The sequence below is a fragment of the Lepus europaeus genome, chromosome 16 (genome assembly GCF_033115175.1).
Source record: "Lepus europaeus isolate LE1 chromosome 16, mLepTim1.pri, whole genome shotgun sequence".
Classification (NCBI taxonomy): domain Eukaryota; kingdom Metazoa; phylum Chordata; class Mammalia; order Lagomorpha; family Leporidae; genus Lepus; species Lepus europaeus.
In genome coordinates this window covers 887,583-909,304 of record NC_084842.1, presented here as the reverse complement: position 1 = coordinate 909,304, position 21,722 = coordinate 887,583, and the positions used below count along the sequence as shown (strand labels likewise).

The following is a 21,722-nucleotide window of genomic DNA, read 5'->3' as shown; positions in this document are numbered from 1 at the left end:
GGCCCCGCCCCCTCCCCTGAGGGGCTGTGAATGGCTGCATCTTGAGTCTCTCATCACTGCTGCCTTGGTGAAGCTGAAGGAGACGGCATAAGGCTGGGGAGGGGGAGGGGAAGAGGCTACTTTACGTTTTTTCCTAGTAAGAATCTTTGGATCTTGATTGGGCAGACCTAGAGGACAACGCCCATCGAATGCTTCGAAAGTCTGTGGGAAAATGTGTCTTAGCCCAAAAGTTCGTTTACATCAAGGTATACATATTTTAATTCCATTTCCCACAAGTTTTGTTGTTGTTGTTTTGTTTTTGCTTTTGCTTTTGATTATTTAGTTGTTTGAGAGGCAGAGGAAAACAGACACAGGGCAAGCTCCCGTTCTAAATGCCCACCGTGGACCACAGCGGGACCAGGCTGAAGCAGGGCGCTGGGGCCTCAGTCCAGGTCTTCCGTGTGGATGTCAGGAACCCACTGCTGCCTCCGAGGGCCTGCAGCAGCAAGAAGCTGGCCTCAGACGCAAAGCCAGGGAGAGCCCAGGCCCTCCAAAATGGGATGTGGACCCCCCACACACAAATGTTTTGAAGCCCCCTCATACGTCTCTCAGTGAGAAAAAAAAATTTATCTGGTAAAGCATATGGTGTAGAATGAGTTGCTTGAGGCTACAAGAGGGCTACACTAAAATACAGTGAGTTTCCCTGTTTTAAATTAGGTAGCACAGCACTGGAAAGAAAAGAAAATACCACCTATAGGCTGCGTTCCCAAACCTTGCCCTGACCTGAGGCTGAAAGCTGGCAGTGAGGGTGTTCCTTGGGCTCGTGAGCTTTTGGGGGCTGAGAAGAGTTAGAACCTGGTTGCTGAGCAAGAAAGGGCATGGTAACGGACCATTTCCCCAGGAGGCGGGCAGGAGAAGAGCAAGGGCTTGAAACAGGTGCACAGGGAAAATGTACGAAAAATGGCCCCACTTTCCCTCACTGGTTCACTCATTCAACACACATGGGTATTTTAAATAGCTGTGGAAAAATGAAATTAAAATATAAACATTTTGCTGCAGAAAAATTTTGAAATATATGACTAGCTTTTTCATAATACACATTTCCCATGAACTTTTTGAAGACTCCTTGCATTTAAAATAAGCACCTGGGGTGGGCAATTGGCCTAGTGGTTAAGGCACCTGCCTCAAAAATTGGAGTACCTGAGTTTGATCCCTGCCTTCATGCCCAACTCCAGCTTTCTGGAAGGTGGTGGTGACGGCTCCATTAGCTGGGTTCTTGCCACCCATGTAGGAGACCCGGATTGAGCTCCCAGGTCCTGGTTTCGGCCAGGTTGACCACAGCTATTGCAGGTATTTGGGGAGTGAAGCAGCAGATGGATGCTCTGTCTTTCCGACACAACAAACCATGACAGGAGAACAGAAGAAGGAATTCAAGAAACAGAGGTGGGCAGAGCAGATGAGACCCGAGATAGAGGGGAAGGGAGTGGCTAGAGAGCATGAGGATCCTTTGGGATCAAGGCGTCGACTCTGTGATGGGAAGCCTGCAGTGAGAGAGTAAGGCTCTGGGTGAGATACAGATTCTGTTTTGAGCTGAGCAGACGTGGGGCTGGCGAGGCGCAAGAGAACCCTCATCAACTCAAAGCTGCCTTTGCTGAGTTAGGCTGCTAGTGATCCGTGAAGATTTTGGCCAGCCATTAATTCAGCTCCCTGGCGATCCTTGCAGCCGCTGCAGGATTCAGTTCAATGGCTGAAAACGAAGACGCCCTACTCAGGCATTTATTCCAAGGATACCAGAAATGGGTTCGCCCAGTACTGCATTCCAACGACACCATAAAAGTACATTTCGGCTTGAAAATATCCCAGCTGGTGGACGTGGTGAGTAATCCTGGCACCCTGCTAGAGAGAACATGCTTCCTTATCTCATGGTGAGCCCGAGATGATTTTGTTCTTTCCCCTGCGTCTGGCATTTCCATTTGAAAAATAATTTACTGTGAGAGAAAAATCTGCCCTGAGAAGCCAGGGAGAGCGTGGAGGGAAAAACAAGAGGCTCCATTGCAGCATGGAGCTGTGAGCAGAGGACCTTCTGGTGAGGGTGGACGAGGCTGCTGGGACCCTTGTCCCCTGCAGGGTTTGGTGCAGCTGGGGAGGAGGGAGTGTGGAGCCCAGGGCAGATTCTGTGGTCAGAGCTCCTCTGGCCATGCCAGGGTGAGGCAGGCTGCTGGTGACAGTGCCCAGTGCAAGGGCCATTCCTGTTCTCCCTGGCGATCCCACTGCCCCTTCTGAACTCACTCACACCTTTAATATGCTCTGCTACTTTTCCTGCTGGGCTGGTATTTCTGCCATGATGGTTTTCTTGGGGTGGGGGAATTAGTGAACTTAAACTCCCCCAGTACAGCAAAATTATCCTACTGCAAACCCCTAAAACTCCAGTATAACCTTCCCAAAATGCCCAGTCCCTTGTCCACACAAATGTGAGTGCACACACACACACACACACCCCTCGATGATCTAATGCCCTCAGATTCCTTCTAGAAAGTCCTGCATAGCCAGTCATCAATTTAGTTAACACAGGTATCTCTTGAGACAAGTATTTGCACCCTTGAAGGGTCTTCTGGGTTATGCAATATTATATAAATTTTCTTCATATAACCCTTGCCACCATGAACGGCTACTTGTTTTCATTTTTATTTCGAGCAAAATGTGCATGATATCTAGGATGGCATGCTTTTTAACTGTTCTGAAGCTGAGAATCCTTTGCCCGTCGAAAGGTAAGACTCAGACAAACCCCCAAATACAAAACTTCCTCTAACTTTGACTACAATGTCCTTTTAACTGTCATTTTCTTAGGATGAAAAGAATCAACTGATGACAACGAACGTGTGGCTCAAACAGGTACATTTCAACCCAAGGATCTTATCTGTCAACTCAGTCATTTAAATTCTTTCCTATCCAGAAAGACCGTTTCTGAAAATAATTGTTTTAGGAAGCTTATCACGTTCCTCAGGGAGGTGTGTGGGAATGGCCGGGAAGGATCTGTCTTCTGATTTTCTTCTGTGAGTGTTGGAAAGCAGGCCTGGAAGCTCCTGGTTGTATGAGGGAAGAGGGTCCCTGTAAAAGTTCCTGGGAAGCGGAATTAAAAGATAGGTGTAGCGTGGTGCAAACAGCTTTGGAGCCCATGCATACTGTTTCAGAACACTCGTTTTCCATGAGCTCTTTGAAAATTTGAGACAGAGAGAGAGAGAGAGAGAGAGAGAGAGAGAGAGAGAGGAGAAGGAGAAGAAGAAGACGACGACGAAGAAGAAGAAGAAGAAGGAAGAGGGAGGGGGGAGGGGAGGGGGGAGAGGGAGGAGAGAGGGCCCGTCTGCTGGTTCACTTCCCAAATGTTCACAATGGCTGAGACTGGGCCAGGCTGCAGCTGGAGTCAGGAATTCCTTTTTTTTTTTTTTTTTTTGACAGGCAGAGTGGACAGTGAGAGAGAGACAGAGAGACAGAGAGACAGAGAAAGGTCTTACTTTACCGTTGGTTCACCCTCCAACGGCCGCCACGGCCGGCGCATCTCGCTGATCCGAAGCCAGGAGTCAGGTGCTTCTCCTGGTCTCCCATGGGGTGCAGGACCCAAGGACTTGGGCCATCCTCCACTGCACTCCCAGGCCATAGCAGAGAGCTGGCCTGGAAGAGGGGCAACCGGGACAGAATCCGGTGCCCCAACCGGGACTAGAACCTGGTGTGCCAGCGCCGCATGCAGAGGATTAGCCTATTGAGTCGCGGCGCCGGCCTGGAGCCAGGAATTCAATCTTGGTCATCCACATGAGTGGCAGGGACCGAACTTCTTCTTCTTCTTCTTCTTCTTCTTCTTTTTTTTTTTTTAAAGATTTATTTATTTATTTGAAAGTCAGAGTTACACACAGAGAGAAGGAGAGGCAGAGAGAGAGGTCTTCCATCTGCTGGTTCACTCCCCAGATGGCCGCAATGGCTGGAGCTGAGCTGATCTGAAGCCAGGAGCCAGGAGCTTCTTCTGGGTCTCCCACGTGGGTGCAGGGGCCCAAGGACTTGAACCATCTTCCACTGCTTTCCCAGGCCATAGCAGAGAGCTGGATTGGAAGTGGAGTAGCTGTGACTCAAATCAGCACCCATCGGGATGCCAGTACTGCAGGCAGCGGCTTTATCCACTATGCCACAGTGCTGGCCCCGTGGAACTCAACTTCTTGAGCTGCTGGAAGCTGGAATTGAGAATGGAGCTAGGAATGGAACCAGGCTGTCCCATCTGGGATGGGGCTATCCCAAGTGGCCTATTAACGGCTGCACAAAAGCCTACCCCATGAACATGATGGAGATTCCTGGTGCATTGTTCTGTGTTGTTCCCAGGGGCAGAGCTGCTTCCCGGATGGCAGGGGGACTTCGACAGTGAGACCTGGCCAGCACTGGTCCCTAGACTAGTTGGAGAGATGGCAAAAGAGACCCCAGGATGCAGATCCGCCCCGTTTGGGGCTCTATGCTGACTGGGAAAATCAGCCACATGAGTTCCCCCTTGTTACTCCCTATGAACAGCTGAGGCCACAACAGAAGCCCGCCCCCTCGCGGCTGTCAGGGGAAGCCCACCCAGACCGGGAGCACCGGGTCTGGAGATGTTGCTTTGGGGAAGCCCTCGCGATTGGTTCCAGAGCTGTCCGGACCCCAGAAAGTTCCTGGAAAGTGGAGTTACAAAGATTAGCTCCTTGTGGTGCAAAAACGTTTCAAATTGGTGCTGAGGGGTCTTCCAAAACCTCGTAGAAAATAGGCATTATGAGAAGACAACGCACCAAATATACTTTCTAGTTCCATTTCCATGAATTTCTGAAGCACGCTTGAACTTAACTTTTCAAAAATTAATTTTGTATATTTTATTTGAAAGGAGAAAATACACTAGCTTAATAACAGGTGAGACATTTGATGTAGTTGCTTATTCTTTTGTTTTTCTTATTCTTTTTTTTTTTTTTTGACAGGCAGACAGTGAGAGAGAGAGAGAGAGAGAAAGGTCTTCCTTCTATTGGTTCACCCCCCAAGTGGCTGCTACGGCCGGCGTGCTGCGCCGATCCGAAGCGAGGAGCCAAGTGCTTCCTGCTGGTCTCCCATGCGGATGCAGGGCCCAAGTACTTGAGCCATCCTCCACTGCTTTTCCGGGCCACAGCAGAGAGCTGGACTGGAAGAGGAGCAACCGGGACAGAACCAGCGCCCCGACCAGGACTAGAACCCGGGGTGCCAGCGCCGCAGGCGGAGGATTAGCCTAGTGAGCCGTGGTGCCAGCCTGTTTTTGTTATTCTTGAATGAATATCCAGATCACCTAATTTTCCCATAGACATATCTTTTTGAAAGATTTAGTTTATTTATGAGAGAGATCTTCCATCTGCTGGTTCACCCTCAAAAGATGCAACTGCCAAGGCTGGGCCAGGCTGAACCCAGGAGCCAGGAACTCCATCCGGGTCTCCCACATGGGTACAGGGGCCCAAGCCCCCAGGCCATCTTCCACCTGCTTTCCCAAGAGCATTAGCAGGGAGCTGGATCAGAAGTGGAGCAGCTGGGACTTGAACCGGCACTCATATGGAACGCCAGCACCGCAGGCCATGGCTTAACCCTTGTGCCATGGTGCTGGTTCCAAGAATCCACTCTTGGTCTTAGGAAGCTAACAACAATAAAATAAACCCAACCCACTGTATCTTCTTCCCACCCCCCACCCCTCCACTGCACGCACACTGTTCTGACTCAGTTCTCATATAAAGGTCCCTGGATGTTTTTTTTTAAAGATGTATTCATTTATTTGAAGGCAGAATTACAGAGAGAGAGAGCGTGAGAGAGCACTCTTCCATTTATTTCTGTACTCTGGAGATGGCCATATCAACCAAGGCTGGGCCAGGCTGAAGCCAGAAGTCAGGAGCTTCACCTGGGTCTCCCACAGGGTTGCAGGGGCCCAAGCACTTGGACCATCTTCCTCTGCTTTCCCAGGTGTGTTAGCAGGGAGCTGGGTCGGAAGCGGGGCAGCCAGGACTCGAACCTGCACCCATATGGGATGCTGGCACCACAGGTAGCAGCTTAAGCCACTGTGCCACAGCACTAGCCCTGATCCCTGGCTTTTCTTGTGATTTCAGGGAGGAGGAGTTATTTCAGCCCCAAGAGGGTTGGACCTGAGGGACAGAAACCACAGCAGGAGTCAACGTAGAAGGAACAGAGCCACACGTTCTGCTGAGCCCTGTCAAAGCCATGGCCACTCACACAGACGGGGCCTGGGGCGGACATCAGTATTAAGAGCTGTGCCATAGCATACTGTGGCAGCAAATGGGAAAGGCAAACTTCGTGGGGTGGTTGGCAATCAGGGAAGGCTGCCTGGAACAGGAGGCATTTGAGCTCCCCTGAGATGTCTCCATTATACTTGTTTTTTTTTTTTTTAATTTTTAATTTTTTTTATTTTTAAAGCTAAAAGGGTACAAGAAAGATAAAGGATGAACTAAAAGGAAGGGAAACACAAGATAAAAGGGATGCTTAGAAAAACTTATCACTGGTGTTTCCCACACATCTCTGACCCAGAGCAGCTGATAATAATGCCTGAGACTTATTTAGCACGCACTAAATGCCAGGCGCATGCCCAGTGTGTCATGAGCGCGGTCTCACCTAACGCTCACAGCCGCTTTCTGAGGTGGGGGCCTCTTATCACGCCCACTTTGCAGGTGTGGGACCCGAACGTGGAGAATTGAAGGGACCAGGGGGACACACGGCTGAGCGACATCTGACTGCCAGAGATTCGGCTGGCCAGCCTGAGAGAGGAGGGAGCCGACAGCAGGCGCCTGCTCGCCTGGCGGTGCCATCCCTGTGTCTGTGCCCTGCCCGCTCTGCCGAGGCCTGGCTTCCTGGAACTCCGGGCTGGCTCGGGGAGGTGGTCCACTCCAGACCAGATGCTGGTGGGAGGAGGAGGAAGCTCGGATTCCCTCCATCTTCCGTGCGTGCAGCAGGATCTAGTGAGCGCTTCTTCACGGAGAAGAAGTGGTGCTAGTTTCCTAGGAAATAATTATGTAAGACAATAAACACGTGGGACCGGCACTGTGGTGCAGCAGGTAAGCCGCTGCCTGTGGCGACGGCATCCCGTACGGGCGCTGTTTCGAGTCCTGGCTGCTCCACTTCCAATCCAGCTCCCTGCTAATGCACCTGGGAAAGCAGAGAGGATGGCCAGAGTGCTTGGGCCCCTGCCCCCAAGGCGGGGGACTCGGATGAAGCTCCTGGCTCCTTGCTTCATCCTGGCCCATCCCTGGCTGTTGTAGCCATTTGGGAAGTGAACCAGTGGATGGAAGATCTCTCCTCTCTCTCTCTCTCTCTCTCTGACTCTGCCTTTCTCTCTGTAACTCTGCCTTTCAAATGAACAATAAATAACTCTTTTTTAAAAATTTAAAAAATGTCTTAAACAGACGATAAACACCGTAAAGAATGTGTCTGTAAGGTCTCGTGCTGACTCGAGAATGACAATGGGGTCTGCAGGAAGAAGGTCTAAAAGCCTGGAGGAGGGGAGATGGTTACTTCAGGTCTCACAGAGCAAACAGAAATCCCACAAGGGAGGGGCCAGCACTGTGGCGTAGTAGGTTGAGCCTCCGCCTGTGGCGCCTGCATCCCATATGGGCGCCGGTTCGAGCCCCAGCTGCTCTCTGCTATGGCCTGGGAAAGCAGTGGAAGACAGCCCAAGTGCTTAGACTCCTGAGCCCATGAGGGAGACCCTGGAGAGGCGCCTGGCTCCTGGCTTCGGGGTCAGCCCGCTCCGCCAATGACAGCCATTTCCGTAATAAAAGCATGTTCCATGGCAGCCCAGGCGGCAGAAATGCTGGTGTTTCAGCCCATTTTCCGCCCTCTATTTCCGTAGTACTCCTCCGATATCGTTAGACATCCCTCTTCAATCTTCGCAACCAAGGGCATTTAAACATCACGCGTCTGGCTGACACCCAGAGGAAGTCGACACGGGGCTATTTTTAATGTTATCGATTTTATTCGGCAAACTCGTTTGTCCTTCTCCTTTGTACTTCTACAGCGTAATCAAAACCCTATAAACCATAAATTTATTATTAAACCGACATGAGAAAGGGCTGCATGCCCTAGCCCTGACTCCACGCCGTCAGATTCGAGGTTGGGAGCATCACATTGCTGGCAAGGAAGTGGAGCACGAGCCTAGCCTTTCTAAAATGACACAAGCGTTTGTCCCTTTGCCTAGGCATCGCTGTACGAGTAACCACTCACCCGGTGAGCATTGACTGAGAGCCCACCTCGCTCTGGGTACTGAGCTAAGGCGCTGAGCTGGGCATTGAGTATGGATGCCAAGGAGACAATAAGAGCACTAAATATTGATGGCACCCATCAGTGTGGGCAATTATTAAGTGTTCATCAAATTCTTTGATTTGTTGTTTATTTGAAAGGCAGAATGACAAATACAGAGGGGGAGAGCTAGAGAGAGAGAGAAAAACAGAGGCAAAGACAATGAACCACCTGCTGGCCACAATAGCCAGGGCTAGGCCAGACTGAAGCCAGGATCCAGGAACTCCACTTGATCTCCCACATAGGAGGTAGGGGCCCAGGTACTTGGATCATCCTCCACTGCCTTCCCAGGTTCATTAGCAAGGAGCTGGAGAGAAACGGAGCAGCCCAGGGGCTGGCTTTGTGGTGTAGTGGGTAAAGCTGCTGCCTTGCAAAGCTGGCCTCCCATATGGGCACCAGTTCTTGTCCTGGCTACTCCACTTTTTTTTTTTCTGGGATGCTGGTATCACAGGCAGGCTGCTCCACTTTCAATTCAACTCCTTGCTAATGGCCTGGGAATAGCAGTAGAAGATGGCCCAAGTGCTTGGGGTCCTGCTACCCACATGGGAGACCTGGAAGAAGCTCTTGGCTCCTGGCTTTGCCTTGGCCCAGCACTGGTTATTACATCCATCTGGGGGAGTGAACCAGCAAATGGAAGATTCTCTCTCTCTCTCTCTCTCTCTTTCTCTCTCTCTCTTTCTCTCTTTCTTACTTTCTTCCTTTCTTTCAGACAGAGTTACAGAGAAAGAGATTTTCCATCTACTGGTTCACTCTTCAAATGGCTGCAACCACCAAGGCTGGGCCAGGCAGAAGCCAGGAGCCAGGAGCTTCTTCCAGGTCTCTTATGTGGGTGCAGGGGCCCAAGCACTTGGGTCATCTCCACTGCTTTTCCCAGGCGCATTAGCAGGGAGCTGGATTAGAAGTGGAGCAGCGGGATTTGAACCAGTGCCCGTAGGGGACGCTGGCACCAGCTCAACCCACTGCGCCACAGCGCCGGCCTCATAGGATTCACCTCAGAGGTATTCTGAGAGGCTGCAAATCAAGGCAATAGTGAGGAATGGCTGTTCCTTATTCTGCCCTGGTCTTAGAATTAAAGCAGGAATAATTCAAGGAATTTATTTATAGTAAAGAAAAAAGCCTTAAGACTTTGGTTTAAAATTTGTTGCTGGATCACCATAATAGCTAGACATTTCCAAGTGATAGCTCAGGTAATATACGCAAGACCATTTTAAGGGGTTCTATGTTTGAGATGGATTTAAAATTGTACTTTTCCAAATGAAGAAACCTAGGCTTGGAACATTTTCCCAGTGGCGGATGAACTTTGCTTTTTGGCTCGCTCATCTCCTATGCGCTCCTGTGACTGCAGAAGCCCGGCTGACCCCGAGGCAAGGCAGCAGCGTGGAGCCCCTGTGTGTGAAGGGCTGAGAGCCGGGCTGGCTCACACCGTGCAAATGCAAGGCATCCTTTCTAATCTCTTCCTCTAAGAAGGGGAGACAGCCCGTGAATCTCCAGAGGTCGGCAGAGAGAACAGTGAAGTGACCAGAAAATCTCCCAGCTCCTTAGGGAAGGAGACAGAGCATTTGGGCTTGGAACCCTCTGCAGGATGCTGCTAACTGGCCCATGCGCACCCATCCCCTGGTGTGTACCACAGCCATGCTGGTGCCCGGAATCCCCCTCTTGGGCCAGGGGAGCTCCTCTGCCCTGGCACGTCCCTGGCCACCGAGCCATACTGTGGTTGTAAGGAATGCCTCTCCCCAGCCCGTGGGGAAGCGCAGATGCTGCAGGCAGTGACTTACCTTGTCTAAGCTGCACAGCTAGGCAGGGGCAGTTAAGGTGCAGAACTCAAGGCTTTGGACTCGAACTCAAGGTGCTCTCTCTTTGGGGTACACCAAACTCAGAGTGTGGACCCCGAGTCCCCCTGAGCTCCTCTTTCTTTACAAATCAGAAATGCATCCTGCATCCCATCCGGATCTTTCTATCTCCTCCCAGAGACTGCAAATGCATCCCCCGACCATCCATTCATTCCAGGCTTGGACTACAGGGCAGCAGGGACCAGCACTGTGCTTGGTGCCAGCCCAAGCCTTGCGTTGTGTGGCATGCACGAACTCGGATCAGAACAGCAGGCGATTGCATCTCCAGCAACACTCCTGCTGCAAACGGAGGCTGGACTTGAGCACAAAACTCATTATGTTACTTTTAAAAGTGGGCCCGGAGTGTGGGGCAGAGCTGCAGCCCACCTGCCTCAGTACCTGCCTCTGGTACTCTGGGCTGTGCACCTGTAGCCTGTTGCCTGCTGGATATCAGCTTCCTCGCAGGGTCAGCCAAGAACCTTTTGCTTGCAAGTGACAGGAGACCCAGCCCATCCTGGCACCGGCAGACAGAGGACCGAGTGACTTTTACAATATGAAAAGCCCAAGGACAGCCCTGGCTTTATATGAGGCTACATCCAGGAGCCAGAGCAATATTCCAGTGCCTGCTCCTCTCGCTGGGAGTCTCTGGGTTGACTCCAACCTCATTCAGGTCCTTCTCTGGAAGTAAGTAGCAGGGATCATTGGTAGCAACAAAAACAATGTCTTTAAAGTGTTCTGCAAGTTCATTTAAGTAACTATGTAGACATTCCTTCCTAATCTGGAGTAATAAACATTCCACATGGGGCAGGTGTTTGGCCTGGAGTTAGGACACAGGTCAGGACACCTACGTCCTATATCAGAGTGCTTGATTGTGAGTCCTGACCCCGTTCTGCATTCCAGCTGCCCGCTAAGTTGCATCCCGAGAGGCAGCAGGTGACGGCTCAAGTGCCTGGATCCCTGAGCGGAGTCCTTCACTCCCGACTTCCAGGTCCCAGCTGTTGTGGGCAGTTGGGGCGTTGACCAGTGCTCTCGCTTGCTCTCTCCATCCTTTTCTTTTCTTTTTTTAAAAAGATTTATTTATTTATTTGTAAGTCAGAGTTACACAGAGGGGACAGAGAGAGAGAGAGAGATAGGTCTTCCATCCAATGGTTCACTCCCCTATTGGCTGCAATGGCTGGAGCTGCACCAATCCGGAGCCAGGAGCTTCTTCCAGGTCTCCCACATGGGGGCAGGGGCCCAAGGACTTGGGCCATCTTCTCCTGCTTTCCCAGGCCACAGCAGAGAGCTGGATCAGAAGTGGAGCAGCCAGGACATAAACTGGCACCTTTATGGGATGCCGGCACTGCAGGCAGTGGCTTTACCTGCTATGCCACAGCGTTGGCCCCTCTCTTTCCCTTTCAAATAAGTGACAACACAAAGAAAGAGAGCAGCAGCAAAAACATAAAGGAGTAAATCACTGTTCACCCTCATCATTTTCCAAGGAAGCCTCAACCATATTTTGGTTTGAATTCAAACAAGATCGAGAAAAGCATTCGGACAAAACTTTCCTTGCCCAATGCCTTCTCTTGTTCCATGAGGCAGGGACAAGAAATTTTTGCACATTTATGCAAAAGTTTTCTTAAGAAAAAGTATAATATCAATAAAAGTATAATTTAAATAAAATATAATATATAATTATAAATAATATAGACTAAAATATGTTACTATATGCTGCAACATATATATTATGTGCATAATATAAAAAGAAAAATATATGTAACCAGAATACAATGTAACCAAATGTTGACTAGCCAGGAATATCAGGCTGGTTCAATATTTAAAAAATTGATCAATGTAATTCATAATGTTAAATGACCAGAGTGACCAGAGATGAAAAGTCATATGATAAAGAAGAAAAATAATATTACAAGGCTAAAGAGAAGCTCAATAGATGCTGAGAAGTTTTGACAAAATGCAGCTTCCACTCATAATTTGAAAAAAAAAATTCAGCAAATGAAGTATAGTAGGAATCTTCCCTAATCTAATAAGGGAAATTTACCAAAAAATCAACATCTAACATGATAGTTAATGATGAATAACTAAATGATCAGGAACAAAGCAAGAATATCTACTCTCATTATTGCTATTTAATATCATAATGGATCCTAGCCCGTGAATTAAGGCAACAGAAACAATAACAGATTGGAAAGGAAGGATTTGCAGAAGACATGATTATCTATGTGGGAAATCTGCCAAAGAAGCTCCAAAAACTAAAGGGGCTAAGCAAGGTCACAGGATACAAGTTCAATGTATAAAAGTTAACTGGAAAAAAAGTTAATTGGACATTTACAGACTAGGAATGAACAATTAGAAATTTTAAGACATTATGGACTGTTCACAACAGTCCCACAAATATACACGAACTACTTAGGTTTATTTATTTATTAAGAGGTATTTATTGGGGCCAGTGCTGTGGCATTGCAGGTGAAGCTGCCACCTGCAGTGCCAGCATCCCATATGGACGCTGGTTCAAGTCCTGGCTGCTCCACTTCTGATCCAGCTCTCTGCTGTGGCCTGGGAAAGCAGTAGAAGATGGCCCAAGTCCTTGGGCCCCTGCACCCGTGTGAGAGACCTGGAGGAGGTTCCTGGCTCCCCGCTTCGGATCAGCTCAGCTCCTGCCATTGCAGCCATCTGGGGCATAAACCAGAGGATGGAAGACCTCTCTCTGCCTCTATCTCTGCCTTTCAAATAAATAAATAAAATTTATAAATATAAAATTTATTTATTTGAAAGTCAGAGTTAGAGAGAGAGAGAGATATCTTCCATCTGCTGTTTCACTCCAGGCCAAAATGAAGAGCCAGGAGCTTCCTCTGGATCTCCCACGGCGGTGCAGGGTCCCAAGCACTTGGGCCATCTTCCACTGCTTCTCCCAGGGAGCTGGATTGGAAGTGGAACAGCTGGAACCCAAACCATGCCCATGTGGGATTCCAGTGTCACAGGCAACAGCTTTGCCCTCTCCACCACAACGTCAGGCCCCTAGGCATGAACGTAAAAAGGTGTTGATTTATAAGCTGAAAGAGTACAAGGCACTGACAAAAGAAAATCAAAGACCTAAATAGATGCAGACACAAAGGATATTCCTGGGTCAGAAGATTGGACATTATGATATGGGCTCTCCCCAAACTGATCTATATGTTTCAGTTGGTCACAATTAGAATCTTAGTGGGTTGTATTTTGTTTGTTTTTTGCAGAGAGCAACACCTTTATAGGGGGTGGCCGTTTGGTGCAATGGTTTAGATGCCCCTTAGGATGTTTACATCCCGCACTGGAGTCCGAGGGTTGGAGCTCCAGCTCTGCTTCCCAACCAGCTTCCCCCTGAAGTGCATTCTGGGAGGCAGCAGACAATGGCTCAAGTACTTGTGTGCCTGTGCCCCGCGTGGGAGACCTGGAGGGAGTGCCTGGCTCCTGGCTTTGGCCCATCTGAGCCCTGGCTGTTGTGGGCATTTGGGGAGTAAAGCAGCAGATGGAAGTTCTCTCTCTTTCTCTGTGTCTCTCTCTTTCCTGCCTTGTCCCCCCATCCTGCCTTTAAGTAAGTGAATAAACAATTTTTGAAAAAAAAAATGCCTGGAAATGCAAAGGAACCAGAATAAGCAGAAGAGTTTTGAAAAAGCAGAACATAATTGGAGGACTCAAATTACTGGATTTCAAAATAAGCCATACAGCTATGCCGATCAAGATGGTGTGGTATTGGAAAGACCTATACACGTAGACAAATGGAACAGAGCAGAGGCCAGAAGTGGATCACCATACAAGTGTGGTTAACTCACTTTTGATGAATGTGCAAGAGCAGCTCAATGGAATATGTCCAGTATTTTCTCCAAAAGGTGCTGGAACAGTTGGATACCCATATACAAAAAAAAAAAAGTACTTTAATTCATACTTGCACTTCATAAAAAAATTAATTTAAAATGGATCTTAGCCTAAAAGTAAAATTCAAATTTAAAAAATTCTAGAATAGGATACATGGAGAAATTGTTGTGACTGCGGGATAGGCAAAGCTTTCTTAGGACACATTCCATAAAAGCTAGAAGTAGTAAGTATTGTGGCACAGCAGGTTAAGCTGCTGCTTGCAATCCTGGCATCCCACATCAAGCTGCAGATTCAAGTCCCAGCTGCCCCATTTCCCATCCAGCTGCTTTCCTAGGCAGAAAAAGGGACCCGGATGGAGTTCTAGGCTCCCAGCCTCAACCTGCAACCCTTGAAGCCATCGGGGAGTGAATCTGCCGATGGAAGATCTCTCTCTCTCTCTCTCTCTCTCTCTGTCTCCCCCCACCCCCCGTCACTCTGCCCTTCAAATGAATGTTTAAAAATCTTTAAAAAGATAAAATTGATAAAATGAACTGTTGGAATTTGTGAACAATGCTGTTAAGGGAATTTATAAAAACACATATATCAAGGAGAAATATTTGTAAATCGAATCTTTGACAAAGGGCTTGTATCCAGATTGTATAAAGAACTCTAAGAAAGTAAACAACCTGACTGAAAAATATGCCAGGGATTTAACTGACACCAAGATATATATGGGGGGCCAGTGCTGTGGAGCGGTGGGTGGGGCCGCTGCCTACAGTGCCAGTGTCCAGTTGGGGCGCTGGTTTGGGTCCTGGCTGCTCCACTTCTGATTCAGCTCTCTGCTATGGCCTGGGAAGGCAGCTGAAGATGGCCCAGGCCCTTGGGCCCCTGCCCCCATGTGGGAGACTTGGAAGAAGCTCCTGGCTTCAGATTGGAGCATATCTGTTCATTGAGGCAATCTGGGGAGTGAGCCATAGGATAAGAGTCTCTCTCTCTCTCTCTCTCTCTCTCTCTCTCTCTCTCTCTCTTTCTAACCCTGCCTTTCAAGTAGATAAATAAACCCTTTAAAAAGAAAGATACACATGGATGTCAAATAAAAAGATGCATGAATAATCATTAGGAAAATGCATTTTAAAGGCGATAATGAAATCTACATATCTGTTATCAGGTAGTTAAAATAAAAAAAGTGAGAATACTAAGTGTTGGAGAAAACACAAACAACTAGAACTCTCACATGTTGCCAAATGATTCAGTCATTCTGGACAACAGTCAGGCAGGTTTCTACAAAGTTAAACATGTATCAGCTAGCTGGTATGACCCAGCCACCCTACTGCTACTTGAGAGAAATAGAATTCATTTCACATCCCCCCCCCAAAGAAAAACTACACCAAACTTGAAAGAATTCAAATAGCCTAACAAGTGAATAGACATGTAAATTGTGGTACCTTCAGACAATGGAATATACTCACTGATAAAGGTGAATGATCAGACAACGTGGAAGAATCCAGACACGTTGCTAAGTAAATTATGTCAAGAGCAAATACTGCACCACCTTATGATTTCATTCATGTGGCGTTCTGGGAAAGGCAATGTTATAGGAACAGAAAATAAATCAGTGATTGCCAAGAGTAGGAGATGTGAAAGGGGCCAATTACAAGGGGGCACCATGAGGAAAATTTTGTAGGCAACAAAGTTGTTCTGACTTTTTTTTTAAAAAAATTTATTTTATTTATTTGAAAGACAGTTGCAGAGAGAGGTAGAGACAGAGAGAGAGCGATCTTCCATCTGCTGGTTTACTCCCCAGAAGGCCACAATGGCCAGAGCTGCACCAATCCAAAGCCAGGAGCCAGGAGCTTCTTCTAGGTCTCCCACACAGGTGCAGGGGCCCAAAGACTTGGGCCATCTTCTACTGCTCTCCCAGGCCACAGCAGAGAGCTGGATCAGAAGAGGAGCAGCCAGGACTAGAACCGGTGCCCATATGGGATGCCGGTGCTTCAGGCCAGGGCATCTGCTGTGCCAGAGTGCTGGCTCCTGTCTTCTATTATTTTTTTAAGACTTATTTATTTTTTATTTGAAAGGCAGAGTTACACACATAAAGAGAGAAAGATAGAGATCTTCCATCTGCTGATTCACTCTCCCAAATGGCTGCAACAGCCAATCCGAAGCCAGGAACTAGGAGCCAGGAGCTTCTTCTGGGTCTTCCACATGGTGCAGGGGCCCACGGACTTGGGCCATCTTCCACTGCTTTCCCAAGTGCATTAGCAGGGAGCTGGACCAGAAGCAGAGCAGCCGGAACTTGAACTGGCGCCCATGTGGGAAGCCAGCACCATAGGCGGTGGCTTTACCCACTATTCCACAGTGCTGGCCCCTGTTCTGGCTTCTTAATGGGGGCAGTGACTCTGTAACTGCATGATCTGTGCACAGAAGAGGGTATTGCCATTGCAAGCAAACTACTCAAAAGTGAATGAAGAGGAAGTGAAACCAACAAAAAATGCTATGTTGTCTCCAACACTTCTGAAACTTAGTCTTAGCTGGTGATAGTAAGAGTCTCCTTAGCAGGAGACAAGGTCTTCACGGGGAGGAAATTGTATTTGCTTTCCAAAATGAGCCCATGAGCCTGGAAAACATGGTAAATACTTTATTAGATTGGCTCTTAGATTGTCAGCCTTCCTCGGACTGATTTTCCATAACAGTCATGCAATCTTTTTATGCTTAGATTCAAGCTGTTGGAAGGCTCCTGTCTTTTACCATTTGTTTTCCAAGGCCTAAGTCTCACAAACACTGGCTGAGACAGACAGTGTCTCATCTGGGGTGTGTAGCGCCATCCTTCTTCAGGCATCATACACAGTTCTGGATTTTCTTCCTCCAGGGAGACCAGCCATCTGCTGATTTCTGGCTTTTTAGTGACACAGCTGATGTCTCTGAGCCCTGGAAACCTCAGAGGAGACACCCACTTCCAACTTTCCGAAATACCACCCAACATTGCCCTACGTCATCACTCAGGGAGAGTGGAATAAAAGATTTCATAAGATTCTGGATCCAAAATTGTTTCTACCATAACTGGGTCATCCATACATCATCCTCTCCACCTTCATAATCTAATCAGTTGCTGATCAGGCTTATTAATCTGGATCCATCAGCCCCTATAAAATTTGCCGAATAATTCCATCCTCATGAAGAACAATGTGTACATATCTGGAAGCTAACAATACTAGTAATATAATTTAAAACTAATTGGGAGATGACAACATAAATTCAGATTAGAATTGGGATGGAAGCTCTTAGCATATATCTCTTTCATTGGATAAAATTCTAATGTCATCGAGACGAGGCAGCAGATACTGGATGCTCCACATTAACATCCTGGGTGGCTGTTTGTCCAAGACTCGTGGGAGAGTTTCAGAACCATTTCTACCCACTATCATGAGGCTAAAATACCACTGCACCAACCCTCCTTGGGTAAACTGGATTAGATCTGTCTTGCTTGTACTTTGTTTGGTTCTCAGGAGGAAATAGACTGAAAAGATAGATCATTCATCCATGGCTTTTTTTTGCTCAACTTCTTCATTGTGAGGTAAATAGAGCCATTTTGGAAATCCCCAACAGGCAAGGTGTGTAAGCCTGGGTGGGATTACAGGTCAGGCTGGCTCAAGTTGTACTGTGAAGGCCCCCGCTGAATCCCAGGGAGGGTCACGAGGTCTAACCTGGAGGAATTTCTCTCTCTTAACAAGACAGCTTAGTAAATCCACTGAATGTTCAGAATAAAATTGCCATATGCTAATTTCACACAGGAATGGACAGACCACAAGTTACGCTGGAATCCTGAAGAATATGGTGGAATCCACTCCATTAAAGTTCCATCAGAATCTCTCTGGCTTCCTGACATAGTTCTCTTTGAAAAGTAAGTACCGCGGAAGAAAACTGTATCAGTCATATAAGCATCATGTGGGCAAAACAATGGTGAGAAATGTGCAACTTTATGCAAAATGCAATTATGATTTCTGTTAAAATCTTCTTTGACATTGTAGGTGGAAATAATAAAATAGAGAGAGTATGGTGGTGGGCAGAAACCCAAAGCCAGTCGGGGCTCAGCTCAGCAGCTCAGGGCAATTGCTTTTTCCTCACAGCGCTGATGGGCGTTTTGAAGGCTCCCTCATGACCAAGGTCATCGTGAACGCTAACGGGACTGTCGTGTGGACTCCGCCCGCCAGCTACAAAAGTTCCTGCACCATGGATGTCACCTTTTTCCCCTTTGACCGGCAGAACTGCTCCATGAAGTTCGGGTCCTGGACCTACGACGGCACCATGGTGGACCTCATTCTGATCGATGAACAGGTGGACAGGAAGGACTTCTTTGATAACGGAGAATGGGAGATACTGAACGCCAAGGGCATGAAGGGAAACAGAAGGGCCGGTCTGTATTCCTACCCCTTCATCACCTACTCCTTTGTCCTGAGACGCCTGCCCTTGTTTTATACCCTCTTTCTGATAATCCCCTGCCTCGGACTGTCCTTCCTAACGGTCCTTGTCTTCTATTTGCCTTCTGATGAAGGGGAGAAACTCTCTCTGTCCACATCGGTTTTGGTCTCCCTGACGGTCTTCCTTTTAGTCATTGAGGAAATCATCCCGTCTTCATCGAAGGTCATCCCCCTCATTGGCGAGTACCTGCTTTTCATTATGATTTTTGTGACCCTGTCCATTATCGTGACTGTTTTTGTGATCAATGTCCACCACCGATCCTCGTCCACCTACCACCCGATGGCGCCCTGGGTGAAGAGCTTATTTCTGCAAAAGCTTCCTAAGTTGCTTTGCATGCAGAACCAGGTGGACCGCTACTCCTTCCCAGCCAAAGAGGAGAGCAAGCCCGTAGTGAGAGGGAGAGTCCTACACAAAAAGAAGCAGAAGGAGATCAGCGATGGAGAGAAAGTTCTGGTTGCGTTCTTGGAAAAGACCGCGGATTCCATCAGGTACATTTCAAGGCATGTGAAGAAGGAACATTTCATTAGCCAGGTGAGAACACGTTCTCCACACTCCTGCTGCTTACCACGGACTGCTGGGACATTGTCGCCCGGCCACTTTACACCAAACAGGCCCTGGCATAAGGGAGGAACTCTAGTATGAACTTTTGGGAAGGAGTTCACAAAAACATAATGAGCAGAAGTGAAAACAATAGTAGGTTGAGCTCTCTTCTCTATAATTAGTCCCAATTCCGTTACAAATAGTTCAATTACACATGGCAGGTTGGTCAATCTGGTCTTAGTAATGCATATCTCATTTGAATGGGGTTTCTAGGTATTTTCATTCACGGTACTGAGAACTAAAAGACCAAAAAGATAAAATAAAAACCCAGTGTTCACAGCATACGTTTTGCTGAAGGAAGAGGCTGCAGTTCTTTAGCTTTCAACATTTTTTGAGGTGGAAGTGTGCGGATTTCAGACTTGAAGCAGCACTAGGTTCAGACCTCACCCTTTCCTAGGTGACCTGAGACAGGCACCTGCTTAACCTGAGCTTCAGTTTTCTGAAGCCTGCCTCAAAGGATTCTCCTGGTGAGGAGTAAGTGACATAAAATATAGAACGGAAATCCTGTGCCCAACAAATGTGGTTGTGGCTTTGGGGTTGTGCGAGCAGCCGATGAACGTTAATTCTCACCTCCGACCTTCAAGGGTCGTTTCCCAGTGGGGTGGATTCTCGTCTTCACCTTGGTCCGTCCTGGGCACTGTCCACTCTTCTGCAGCTGTAGCAGCTGTGCCCGTGGGTGGAATGCAAGGTCAGAAGGCTGGTGGTTACACATTTGCAACTAATTTCATGTGTATATCAGGAAGCACACAGTGAGCTATAGTAGCTTCTGATTTGTGTGGAGATCAAGTTTTGTTTTGTTTTGTTTTGTTTGGTTGTTTGTTTGGTTTTTTGACAGGCAGAGTGGATAATGAGAGAGAGAGAGACAGAGAGAAAGGTCTTCCGTTTTGCTGTTGGTTCACCCTCCAATGGCTGCTGTGGCTGGCGCATCTCGCTGATCCGAAGCCAGGAAGGAGCCAGGTGCTTCTCCTGGTCTCCCATGCGGGTGCAGGGCCCAAGCACTTGGGCCATCCTCCACTGCCTTCCCGGGCCACAGCAGAGAGCTGGCCTGGAAGAGGGGCAACCGGGACAGAATCCGGCGCCCCAACCGGGACTAGAACCTGGTGTGCCGGCGCCGCAAAGCGGAGGATTAGCCTGTTAAGCCACGGCGCCGGCCGAGATCAGGTTTTATCCATTTGGGTCAGTAATGTTTCTATTTTGTTTCAATGTTGAGGAAATGGTCTACTCCAGACTGGCAGTGCTTTCCTAGGGCACTGTTAGTGAAGTCACTGGGGAAAAAATCAGCCTCCGAGGGCACTTCAGAAAGTGCAGGGACCACGGAATGAAAAGATAAGTTTATTTTGATGCAGAGCATTGGAAATCCACACATTTACTCATTTTAATTTTTTTTGACAGGCAGAGTTAGACAGTGAGAGAGAGACAGAGAGAAAGGTCTTCCTTCCATTAGTTCACCCCCCAAATGGCCACTACGTCCAGCGCACTGCACTGATCTGAAGCCAGGAGCCAGGTGCCTCCTCCTGGTGTCCCATGTGGGTGCAGGACCCAAGCACTTGGGCCATCCTCCACTGCACTCCCGGGCCACAGCAGAGAGCTGGACTGGAAGAGGAGCAACCAGGACAGAATCTGGCGCCCCGACCGGGACTAGAACCCCGGGTACCGGCGCCACAGGCGGAGGATTAGCCTAGTGAGCCATTACTCATTTTAAAGCTGTTGGAATGAAACACTTTCCCCATCATCTTGAGATACAACACATCTTTTTCTCTCTTGCAGGTGGTACAAGACTGGAAATTCGTGGCTCAAGTTCTTGACAGAATCTTCCTGTGGCTCTTCCTGATAGTGTCCATCACTGGCTCTGTGCTGATTTTTACCCCTGCTTTGAAGATGTGGCTGCACAGTTACCCTTAGGAGCAAGTCTGCAGCACAGTTTAAAAGATGGAGCTCAGAGACAAAACTACAGCCTAGAACTGACGTCTAGCTAGCATGCCCGAGTAGACTGAATCCAAACGCACTTGCTTATTCCAAGAGCCATGAGTGTGAGTCTTGGTGGAAACTGATTGGCGCTTGATGGGAGGAGGCTTGGTTCAGGGGGGTTTGCTTAAGTCGGCTCCTGCATGCTGTTACACTAAGTTGCTTTTTTTTTTTTTTTTTTTTTTTTGACAGGCAGTTAGACAGTGAGAGAGAGAGACAGAGAGAAAGGTCTTCCTTCTGTTGGTTCACCTCCAAAATGGCCGCTATGGCCGGTGCACTGTGCTGATCCAAAGCCGGGAGCCAGGTGCTTTTCCTGGTCTCCCATGGGGTGCAGGGCCCAAGCACTTGGGCCATCCTCCACTGCCTTCCCGGGCCACAGCAGAGAGCTGGACTGGAAGAGGAGTAACCAGGACAGAATCCAGCGCCCCAACCGGGACTAGAACCCCGGTACCGGCGCCACAGGTGGAGGATTAGCCTAGTGAGCCGCGGTGCTGGCCAGTAAGTTGGTTTTAAGGAAAGGCCCCTGCCTTAGCTTCCCCAGGCATTCAGGGATCAGTCACGGGGCCAGGTCCAAGTTCACAAGCTGGAGCACCCTAGAAGCTGCTGCTGGCTGGTGGGCTCTTGCTCCCAGGAAGTAGCAGGCCTGACCATGGGGGTGCAGTGAGAACAAAAAGGAGGTCTCCCACTCCGGCCGTGTGTGTGGGCAAGGCCTGGATCTCT

General features: G+C 48.4%; 1 protein-coding gene across 2 annotated transcripts; it reads left to right on the top strand.

The window, feature by feature from the left end:
- The first annotated feature begins 1,334 nt into the window (after positions 1 to 1,334).
- On the top strand, positions 1,335 to 21,180 carry CHRNB3 (cholinergic receptor nicotinic beta 3 subunit). 2 transcript variants are annotated; one of them, XM_062212949.1, is made up of 6 exons: positions 1,335 to 1,422; positions 1,703 to 1,854; positions 2,827 to 2,871; positions 17,750 to 17,859; positions 18,086 to 18,968; positions 20,805 to 21,180. In XM_062212949.1, the coding sequence occupies exons 2-6, from the start codon at positions 1,723 to 1,725 to the stop codon at positions 20,937 to 20,939; spliced, it is 1,305 nt and encodes a 434-aa protein (XP_062068933.1). In that variant the 5' UTR covers positions 1,335 to 1,422; positions 1,703 to 1,722; the 3' UTR covers positions 20,940 to 21,180. The 2 variants fall into 2 exon arrangements, with proteins under 2 accessions (XP_062068933.1, XP_062068932.1); XM_062212948.1 differs by having other exon boundaries at positions 1,345 to 1,854.
- Positions 21,181 to 21,722: the final 542 nt, after the last annotated feature.

Coding starts and splice junctions, on each gene's coding strand:
- CHRNB3 (XM_062212949.1), top strand. CDS start 1,723: ATGGCTGAAAACGAAGACGCCCTACTCAGGCATTTATTCCAAGGATAC. Junction 1,855..2,826: donor TATCCCAGCTGGTGGACGTG/GTGAGTAATCCT, acceptor TCATTTTCTTAG/GATGAAAAGAATCAACTGAT. Junction 17,860..18,085: donor GACATAGTTCTCTTTGAAAA/GTAAGTACCGCG, acceptor TTTTCCTCACAG/CGCTGATGGGCGTTTTGAAG.